The following is an 11418-nucleotide window of genomic DNA, read 5'->3' on the forward strand; positions in this document are numbered from 1 at the left end:
TTTGGGACTCGGTTGACAAAATTTACTCTTAGATATTCTAGGTATTGAATGATTTTCTCCCTGTTTCTTTAGCTTGCCACGCTTCTCCATCATTTTCAATTAGCAATATTCTAATCCTTTTCTTTACAATTTATTGCTGAGTTTTTTTTTTTCCCAAAAAAACTCCATAAGTATTGTATATAATATACATATTTTTATTTTTTATAAACATCTTATATATTTATATTAAATTTTTTAAGTAAGATATTTATCTTTAAAATATCTATATAAACATAGTTTTATTTCTCTAGATTTTAAGTCTCTCTAGACAAAAACAAAAAAAAAAAACAAAAACTATTGAACCATGTTTCTAGAGTTTCTTTCTCTAGATAACACAAATATTATTAAATTTTAGATAAGATCTTAAAAACATTTAAGTATAGAGAAAATGATTTATTGTTTTGGTATTTGTTCAAATATTATACTAACTTAGATATAATAGTGTTTTTTTAGGTATTGTAGTCTTTATTAGTTTTTTCAGGTCCAGTTTTATGAAAAACATTCTATATATTTCTTAATGTTTAATTAAATCAATGAATAATATATATATATATATATTAGACATTTCTTGATTGGGTTATCCAGTCAAAGTTTAAAATAATTACCATCTAGTAAATATGCAAATCCATACTATAAAAAAACAGTATTTAATATCTAATTGATAAAAATACTTTGATTTTAGATTAAATTGAAAATTAAACAGTTTTTTTTTGTGTATGCTGGACCAGGTTCAAAGATTAATTTGAAAAAACAAACATTAGCTTATTAGATAATTAAATTAACATATAAGTTATTAAATTAACTTGAATTAATTATTTTTAAAAAAATATTGGAGGTCACTCATCAAGTTTAAATTAAATTTGATTTGATATTAAAATAAATTTTTTATTTAATTCCACTAAAAATATATTTTTAAGTTAACTTTTAACCGGAGATTAACAATTATTTACCAACTATTTACAGTTAACTAATAAGTTAATAAATTTTTAGAAAAATGAAATATTATTCATCATGTTTGTTTCATGAAAAATAATTTTTTAAATTTTATTGTGGTTGTTTATCATTAGAAAAATTAGTTAATGAAAAATATTTTTTAATGAAAAAAATTTGACTTATTTTTTATAAAAAGTATTTTTTTTTATTTTGTATTTAATTAAAAAATTTTATCTATTATATTTGTTATTTATTTATTTATTATTTATTATTTTTATAAAAAATTGTTTTTTATTTTTTATTTTTTTTATTAAATTTTTTTATCTATTATATTTGCTCTCTATTTTTTTTATTGCTATTTATTTTTATTTAAAATAATATATAAAATAATATTTTTTTTAATTTCATAATGTTTTAACTTTTTTATTTGTCAAATTTGATTTTTATTTTTTTAATAAATTAAATATTAATAATTTATTTTTTAACTTTTTTTAATAACTTTGCTGAAGCCTACAAAATATTTTCTATCTTATGTTTTATTATATTAAAAAAAAATTTACTTTTAAAAATTTACTTAAAAAAAAAAAACATTTCGGGAGAAAACAATGTTGCTACAAACAAACGGCCCGTGTTATCTCATATATAGATATTCCTGATGGATTATTGAATTGTACCGATCATATTTACACTATTTTGGTCCGCAAGACTGCATACTTTCCGGGGCGGTAGCGAAATTCCTTGAGGAAAAGATAGTATTAATGGGAAAGGCCAACAAGCGGAGAAAGTCTCTTTTCATGTAGGTGGCAGATCCTTCGATCTAGGTAGCAGTGAGACTTCACTAATATGTCGAACGGGTAAGGTTTTTTTTTTGGTTCTGAGACGATAAGATCTGCTCTTATACATGTAGAAGAAATAATTATTTTTAGCGCGGCATGGTCCTCTAATGGCTTCTGATTATAAAATTAAATACATTTTCATCTATTCTTCTTTGATGATTTGGTTTTGTGTAGGAATGAATCAAGATTAATCCAAGGATCGTTGAAGATGTTGGATAAATTGGATCGCAAATACTTGCATGTTTCCAAGCATCCAGTAGGTATTGATTCCCGTGTCAATAAGATTATTTTGTTGGTAAAATTTGCTACAGACGATGCTTACGTTGTGGCCATAGATGGGATGAGAGGAGGAGGCAAGAAAACTATAACAGAGGTTGTGCTTAACGAATGTTAAATGTTTGAGAGAATTTGTTTTCTTTTGAATGTCGGAGAAATCTCAATTTAATTGGAAGGTCTGGTTCAATTACAAGAACAATTTCTTGAAATAAAGATTCTAAAGATAAAAAATGCTTTAAGAGGAATCAATTTGATCAAAGAACGAGGAAGGGATTTGATCAAAGAATGAGTTTGCCGCCAAAAAGCTCTTGTTGTTCTTGATGATGTAGATAAATTGGAACAATTAGATGCCTTTGTTTGGAGAGCAAAGTTGGTTTAGTTCTAAAAGCAGAATAATCATTACAAGTAAAAATGATCATTTGCTAAATGAAATTGAACCAGATGAAAAGAATTAGCTACAAAGTTGGATTGGCATGCCTATAGGAGCACCCATCCGAATGAGATTATGTGGACCTTTTGGATAGTGTAGTGGACTAGGACTTCCTTTAGCTCTTGAAGTTTTGAGTTCTTATTTGTTCAAAAGAAGTATACTTGTATGGAAAAGTGTTAAATGAGAAACTACAAAAAAAATTCCATACCAACAAATTCAGAATATGTTTTGACACACTAGATGATGATAATGTGAGCCCTATTCCTTGATATTGCATGCCTTTTCTTTTATTCGGACAAAGAATATATAGCTGAGATGCTCTATGGCCAGGGTTGCCTTCAAGAAATTAGTATTGGTATTCTCATTGTGAGGTCACTTATAATTATTATCCACTTGAATAAGTTAGAGATGCATGATTTGTTACGAGATATGGGAAGAGAGATTGCTTGTGAAATGTCACCTGATCAGGAAAACGCAGCAGAATTTAGCTTCCCGAGGATGTGCAGGATGTCCTCAACATTAGGATGGTAAGAATTAATTGCATATGCCTAATTTGGTCTTGCGCGCAAAAACAATTTTCCACTTCTTGCCTGTCAACTTTTTGGAAATTTTAACAAAATGTTTTGGCACGGATCATCTTCCACATCATTATATGTAATATTTCTGCTATTTTTGAACAGTTTTCAGGGAACGTAAGCTGTGGAGGGGCTCGCACAAGGTGTAAATAGTTGTACATTTTACATAAAAAACTCTACCTATAAGCACTAAATCATGTGTAAGGATGAGATATTTAATGCCCTTTGAAATCTTTACCATCCAATTTTCAACTGAAGAGCCTAATTGTTCTTGCTATGCATAACAGCAAAATCAAAGAATTCTGGACTCAGATCAAGGTAAGGCACTGTTTTTCAGTTGCTTTTTATGTTTTTCATGATTGTTTTTCGCTCATTTTCCTTGCTGTCTTTACAGCTTCTTAACAAGATGAAAATCCCAAGTCTCAGCTATTCCAAAAACCTTGTTAAGACACCAAACTTTCCGTGTTCAGGTCTAGAGAAACTAATACTCAGAAGCTTCTTGAGAAATTGGATTTATCAGGAAACAGATCCTTCAAATATACCTTCCAGAGTCACCTGCCTTTCTAAGCTAGGGTGTGTGTTCGTTATGAACTGCATAGATCTTCTATCAATCTCGGAGTTCCCTTAATGTTCAAAGTAGTTTTACGCTCTTCATTTCACATCAATGGAAAGCTCTGAAGTCATACAAAAACGATGCCTCCGCTGTTTTTGAGTGGGTGCCAAAAACTAATTGAGATTCATGGCATGAAAGGCGTCAGTGTCTGGCCCATTCTGTTGGATGACCGCAGCAATGTAGCAAATAATTTTAAGAAGACTTGCTCAGGTTACCCCTCACTCTCTTTTGCTGCATGCACACATACGCGCACGCAAGATTAGTATATTGCATATATTTTAAGGTTTAGAATCTTATCTGCACCAGTGGTGTGATACCAGCTTGGTTCAGCTATCGCGGAGACCGGTCTTCATTATTATCATTTTATGTTCCAGCAGTTGCAGATAGAGAACTACAAGCATTGATTGTTTGGTTATTTACGTAGCCATTGAGGCAAATGAAGGATCATTTGATGTTGCGTATGCCTCTACTGTCAAACGAATGGTGAAATACTTACCATTTACTGAGCTTCCATGTGCAATGGAAGGTGGAGAGGCATTGAAACTATATGTGGAAGTAAAGGAAGATAACGCTATAGTAGAAAATTTTGGTGTCCATACAATAGTTGAGAAGCTAGATGGGGGGGTACGGCCAAGGAACTTCGTTACCATAGCCCCCAGCATCTCCAGATGAGCAGCAGCTGGAGAGGAGATTTGTTGCCATTTACGTGCTTGTCCACGCCCTTGACACGGGAAATTTGGCTTGAGGAGTTCTTGTAATCTATGCATCATTCCTTATTATTGGTCAGAAATACACTTCATGTCAAATTCTTCTTTTTGGCAGGCACATGGGCTGCGCTGCAATCAATCTCATTTATCAATGAGTTCTTCATGGTTTCTCCATTGATTTAAATGCTTGAGTTTCCATCTCTTATTTTCCTTTCAATTTAGAATTTCCTCGATGAGAGAATAAAGAAAAGAAACTCTTCAAGACTACAGCCTCGACCATCCAATCCTAAGAGATGTGCTTGTCATGAACAAAGGGTCTAAGAAAGGAAAGAATTTTTTTTAGCCGAACATCTTATTTACGGATGAAAGAATGGAGGTGCCATTTGTTATTCCAATTATACATTTTTCAAAACGTTCCCACATATAATCAGAGAAACAGAGGCAATGACTGGACACTCTACAGGCACGAGAGACTGATAAGCAGCAGCTTCTAATTGACTTTGAAGGAACTGCCATTGGTTCCCTCCAGCCTTACCACTCAATTCTATTCAATTTTTTATTAATTATTTCCTATTTCCACATCTTTACAGTATCGAGTATGCTCGGATCACTTCGTCAATTGGTGCTCTGCACAACGGGCACTTTCCTCCACCACGGACCAACTCATTTGCACAATTTGAACAAGTGCACATGTGCCCGCATCTGCATGAAGTTTCCAATTTGAACTGATGTGTTAATAAAAGAAAAGCAGCAGCAAAATAAGATCAGCAAATCCCGAAAGGGGAAGACTCATTCCAACGCTTTCTTGAGTTGACAACGAAAAACCTCAGAAGAAAAGGGCAATGATACCTGTACAATAGAGAATCAATATGGCTGTCACAGCAAACACAACATGTCCCTTTCCTTACATGACCCCATTTAGACCCATCCTCAGATGTCTCTGCACCCAACCCTGCAACATGAGACATCTTTCAAGTCAACAATCAAAGATAGGGTAAATGATCAACAACCTTGCAATGAAAATGTTGGAAGCCAACAAAACCTTTTTCACCAGCTGATCTATTCAGAGCAGCAGAGACTTCCTGTCTGACCGAGCGTTGCAACTCAAGCTGCATGTCCATGCAGGCTTCCAACATCCTCTGCATGTGGCTCATTCCTTGCTGAAGTCGTGCCATGTCTGCTCTTAAATCATTAATTGTCTCCCACTCCTGCTCATCAGTATCAGCATCCACGTTCAGATAAAACTTGCACTAGAAGAATTAACACAAAGTACTGAAAGCAAGCATGTGTAAAAAGTGGCAGATTCATAGTACTACAAACACCGGAAACAGAAGTTACAACAAAGAAATACATTCTACTGAATCTTAATGCATCTCAGCTGCTAGTCACGGGAAAAAAAAAAAAGTCCTCAAAATATTATGAAAATAGCCAGTGTAACAAAATAACACTAACCAGAAGTTTACTGTCGACATCACAATCAAACTTACAAAGAGCAGAACAGAAAATGAACCTTTGAGCCATACTTAAGTTTTCCAATATATGGCAACGATTTTGTACCCCAAACTCTTTGATCATAAAAAATGAACCAATATTGGTTTTCAGAACAAGCCAGGAAGCAGATTTTTGTGTGCCCTTTATCATGGAGAATTAGACAAAATGCCCAACATGATCAATTGACAGAAGAAGAAAAATGAACACTATCAATCTGGTAATAATATACACATTGTTTCAATAACTGCAGAGGATAAAGATGACTCACTAGTTCTGATCGATGCATGCTATGACGAGACCAGCTGGTGTGATGCAAATCCTGGTGCCACAGTGGCTGAGGTGGAGGCACAGGTGGAGATGGCAACACGAGTGAAGGTCTGTTTACAGCATCGCGTTGACCCTCATTTTGTTCATCTCTTTGCTGCTCCTCATCCCGTTCTGGTGAAGTGGGAGTTGGTGTTGGCAAGTTTCTGTGCAAATCCCAGTCAATGGGAGAGCGACCTTGCCTCTCCACGTATGACTGTATTAATTGGTCGAGGCTTTCACGGAAACCACTACGAAGAAGATTAGAAACACTTCTCCTAAAACACAAAGAGTAAATTCCATTGAATGATCAAAGTGAATTCTTATGACTTTCAACACATGAAAGGCATTCAACAACAGATCAATTACCTGCTCAATAGTTCCCTAAGCTCCATACTATACACATTCTCATCATCGGGAGGGTGAAATCTATTGAATCTTCTCATTGGAACAGCACGGCGAGTTCTTGGAGGATCAGAAGACCCCACTGTCCAATTTTCAACAGTTTCACTAGAGCCATCCTCACGCCAAGGTTCCTGGGCTCCTTGTGGACGACCTTGTTCACCAGGCACATTTCCAGGTGTTTCCCGTGACCATTCATTCACCGTGTTCTCTTGCCAATTTCCATCCATAGGTTCCGCATTACTACCTCTCCATTCATCCAACTGACTGTAGCCAGACTGTTGCCAGTTTCCTCTCTCATCATTGGTTTCTTGCTCCTGCCAACCTTCTCCTTGATTAGCAGTTTCTTGCCAGTTCATGTTATCAGTAGCATTGTTGCCCCCCGAGCTGTTTGTTTGATCAGGCAAACGACGCACGTCGCTTTCTTGACTCTGATCATTCTCCTCATGTTGGATGTCCAGATGAGTGTTTGTTTGAGTCCGATCATTTCCAGAATCATTGATGTTAGTATTAGGTGTGGTATCAGAATGGCTGCTTACTTGACCACGAACAATATTTTCCAACCTGGACCTAAACCCTTCCCTGAAAGACAGAAGATGAATGCCATTAGGACAGTCAACTGAAGCCATTTCTTTTTTCATTGCTCAGTAACTGCAATAGCAGCAACACATTAATCAAGTGCAAACAAGCCAAAAGGCAACAACCCAATTTTTATGAGGATGTAACATTGCTCCACGGGAAGAACACCAAGTCGGAAGGGGGATGCATAAAGAAGGAAGAAAATGCCTGGGTCTTGTTTGCAGGCAAGATATGGTTTGCTTTCATGATTGCAGATTTCTCCATGGCAAGTTCCATCTATTTGTAGGAAACAGGGAAGAAAGGTAGTGTCCAGTATTCTTTCTTCCAATGATATGAAATTGGGGTTCAAAACTCTGCATCAGTTACTAAAGGACATATTCTTGAAACTGTTAATTTTGTTAAAGTGGTTTTGAAATTGATAAATAACTGATATCTGCATCTGAAGCAGCTTATAATAAAATATTGGCACTCATGTGTACAAATAGATTGTATTTCAAACATTGGAGTTTCAGCATCTACCCTTCACACACAGTATTTGTCTCAGTTAGGTTAACATTACAAATCAGAAACTCAAGATCTTTTCACACCCAATAGATCCATCACTTGCTGTCTAGTGGCCGACTGCCTTCCAATGCATGGTTCCTGATTTAATCTTTTTAACCCACTACCCCAAACACACATAAACACAAAACTTAATTGTGCATTTATGTATATAAATCCACTCTTATCTTACCATTGATATCACCAATATAAAAGTCAAAATGCGCCATCCAATGCCCCAAGCAAAACTACCATAATGATGTATGGACTATCATCTTTTCCAACTATAACATGCACAGAAAGACAATGAATTTGCCAAACCACCAAGCGCGTACACCATCCTCTCATCTATGACTGGAAAGCCTGGAAAACTTAACCTTTTAATAAATTGAATTTGGGAGCATTAAAATTCCTATTTTCACCCATGAATTTCCTTAATCTTATCGGCAATCAACAGCCAAATAATCACTGGATTACATACAAACACCTCAGAGGAATGGGGAACATCTCCGTAGCAAATTTGTCTGAATCACTCTGTGAAGTGAAGGCTGTGTTCCATATTTTTCCTTTATAGGATGATCCTAATACATCTATAACAAAATATGTATCCTAATACATCTAAACAATGCGCAGCTTAGAAGGAAGATAAAGAAAACAGTATCCTCGAGAGCACCACTGTTGAAGTTTTCGAACAATCAGATGAACATTCTCAATAGTCTTCTACGGATTGAAGCAGGAATAGAAGAAAACACATACCTTAAGCCGGAAACAGTGTGCCGCTGCCTTAATTGGACTAGTTCACCAGCAGCCATAGAAGGCGGTCTCTCCTCCTCAACCGGTCTTTCATTTCGCAAGAATCTACCTCTTAGTAATGACTGGAAAAGATTTCAGAGTGAGCAATCAAGGAATTGCAACAAGGGACTTGAAGAGAGAATTTCCAATCATCATATGTAAGTAGATTGTCAGAGTGTTGTTATGATTAGCTAATAGAGTTTCCACTAGAAACATTATGTCTTTGACAAATTTAACTCAATCAAACATGACAGATATTAGCCTTGAGGATGGGTATATATGATATAGAAATCCCAGTATGTTTAAATTAATCATAAAATTTATATAACCTTGCTCTCTAATGTCTTTAAATATAACATTGGAATAAATTCAACCAATGAAATTGTAAACGATTAAATTACTTTAAGACAAGCTTCCCAAACTTATAGTGATTGTATCTTTAAACATACACTGAACAACCAAGTTTGGTTAAATTACTAAGAAATGATACCAAAAAATCCAATTATGACAAACCGACCTGAATGCGATTGCGGTGAGCGAAATCCGAGACAGCCCGATGCTCCAATAGCCCCTCAAGTTCTCTCTGTCTTTCTCTCTCAATCCTGACAAGCAAGTCAAGAATCGCTTGTCTTCCACGCAACCTCAGCATGTCCCTATGAATATGTTCCGGTTGCCCTTCATCATGGTCAGCAACTGACCCATCACGAGCTTGGTCATCTTGTGCATTGTGTCCAGCAGCTTGATCTTCCCTCCGGCTAGCACGAGCTCCTCGCTGCTGACTTGCCATCTGCACCCACTCCCTGACAATTCTAACTCTTTCCCTCTCTGTTTCACCAAGCCATTCTGCTCTGGGACTACCATTCCTTTGGGATACATTAGAAGCACGGTCACTAATGCCACTCTCCATCCATCCCCGAGCAATCTGCCTCACACTCCTCTCAACTTCTCCAATATCCGGAGATTGCTCCCTGCTAGACTCATTATCCCCACGCTCATTCTGTGACACCATATGGTCGTGTGACCAAGGTCCAAAGTCATTTTCACTCTCACTTGCATCCTCCAAACTTCCCTGATTCTCACTCCCCCGACTCTCTGATGCATTTGAAACGGACATGTTTGTGTTAGACTCGGCATTCCTTCGCTGCCTCAATCTCTCCCTTCTATTCAACAAATGCTCATCCTCCAACTCCCGCCACATTTGCAAAATTGCAGATGCCTGAGTACTCGGCCTATCCACTACCCCCTGCCTTCTTGCAGTAGGCGACTGTGACTCCCTCAAAAATGAGGAATCAAGCATGGAAACCGTGTGCAAACCTGCAAGTGCCATCAACTCTGACTCACGACTCCTCCTCTCCATAGGCGTCATCATCTCCTGCGCCTGGCGAGCAGCCCACCTACTCAAAATACGAGAGTGGCGCCGCCTCACAGCTGATGACTCAGCCAAATCATCACCCTCAAGTTCAGACCTACGTCTCCTTCGCACAAGCTGATCCCCTTCATCCTCCTCCTCATCCACGTTCCTATTAGAGCTACACGAAGCAAATGGCATACAATCATCCAAATGCCCACGCATCAATTCCTCCAACCCCCTCTCAAATTCCATCCGGGCATCATCCGTTGATTCAGGCTTTTGTTGCAATGGTTGAAAATCCGTCATCCTCACACAACCCCTCCTACCCCCTGCACCTCACAACCTCCACTCTCAAAACTCACACCCCCCCCTTCACAACAACAACCCTTCTCTAAATCCACCAATCACACATAACTACACAGTCCTAAAACATTAACAAAAAGCAATCAAACCCCAAAAATCCAAATACAAACCCTAAATTCACTCAGAAATTCATACCAAAAATAAAAATATATGCCCTAAAACTGGATTTCGATCGATAGAGTCATCAAATCTTTTTAAAAAAGGGCAAGAAAATTAATCAGGTTGAGAAAAGTAAGGATTAATATTGTTGACGGAAACGTACCTGAGAAGCTAAATGTATAGTGTTTTTTTTATTATTATTGTCTTACGTTTGGGCTCTGTTTTGTGAAAGTGAGAGAGAAACCAAAACCAAAAATATCCTATTTCTTTTTAAGGAATGGAAAATGTGAGGTGCGAAGAGAGATTTGTTGAAGAAGAGAAGGTTTGGGGGGGAGATCAAAGAAGAGAATGATATCAGAATTTATAATTAGGGTCCATGGAAATTTTTTAGAGAGAGAAAGCCATGAAATTATGAGTGTATTAGAGAGATAAAACGTGGTACATGACACTAGAGAGAGAGAGAGATTTTATTTTATTTTATTTTATTTTGGTTTTTATTTTCTGGTTTGTGAAAGGACCGCGGATCTAAAGGGAGCGACGGATGGATGACACGTAGGAGATTTTGGCTTTTGATTTCTAACAATTTTTTTATTATTGGTCAATTACCTAATGCCACGTCATAAGATTAGTAAAAGATCTACGGGAGCAACATCTGGATTTTCTTTCCTTATCTGAACAGTGAAACCTTGGAAGTTCCAAAAAGAAAAGGGAACCTTCAATTATTTAAGCTTCATCCATGCTCAAATTTAAATAATAATAATAATTAACTTGCTTTTCAAGTTTTTAAATATATATTAATGCGTGTCTTATTCGGGATATTAGCTTTCAAAATATTAATTATCAATACATTTCTTTGTGCCATTATTTCTATAAATGGAAATTCATTGGAAATCAAGAAAAGCATTGATATCATGAAATTGTGTGTGCCCCTTCCTAGCCGCACTGTATGACCCAAGATACAAATTAATTGGATGAAAAAAAATTCAAGAATTTACTTTCTGTTTTCTGTTAAAAAAAGTATTCAAAATAGAGAGACCAGGACGTACGTAAAGGGAATATTTCATGATATTCAAATGCTAATTATTAATA

At 36.2% G+C, this 11418-nt stretch overlaps 1 protein-coding gene across 3 annotated transcripts; it reads right to left on the bottom strand.

The window, feature by feature from the left end:
* Positions 1 to 4727: 4727 nt before the first annotated feature.
* On the bottom strand, positions 4728 to 10782 carry LOC105130682 (uncharacterized). Of its 3 annotated transcripts, none has more exons than XM_011033294.1 (8): positions 10493 to 10782; positions 9034 to 10281; positions 8481 to 8599; positions 6573 to 7187; positions 6169 to 6481; positions 5452 to 5617; positions 5259 to 5361; positions 4728 to 5111 (listed from the first exon to the last, which is right to left on the bottom strand). In XM_011033294.1, exons 2-8 carry the CDS (start codon positions 10171 to 10173, stop codon positions 4994 to 4996), a joined length of 2574 nt encoding a protein of 857 aa, XP_011031596.1. In that variant the 5' UTR covers positions 10174 to 10281; positions 10493 to 10782; the 3' UTR covers positions 4728 to 4993. The 3 variants fall into 3 exon arrangements, with proteins under 3 accessions (XP_011031596.1, XP_011031595.1, XP_011031593.1); XM_011033293.1 differs by having other exon boundaries at positions 9034 to 10291; XM_011033291.1 differs by having other exon boundaries at positions 9034 to 10782.
* Between the last annotated feature and the right edge of the window lie 636 nt (positions 10783 to 11418).

Source organism: Populus euphratica, unplaced genomic scaffold, assembly GCF_000495115.2.
Source record: "Populus euphratica unplaced genomic scaffold, PopEup_1.0 scaffold29.1, whole genome shotgun sequence".
In the NCBI taxonomy this organism is placed as follows: domain Eukaryota; kingdom Viridiplantae; phylum Streptophyta; class Magnoliopsida; order Malpighiales; family Salicaceae; genus Populus; species Populus euphratica.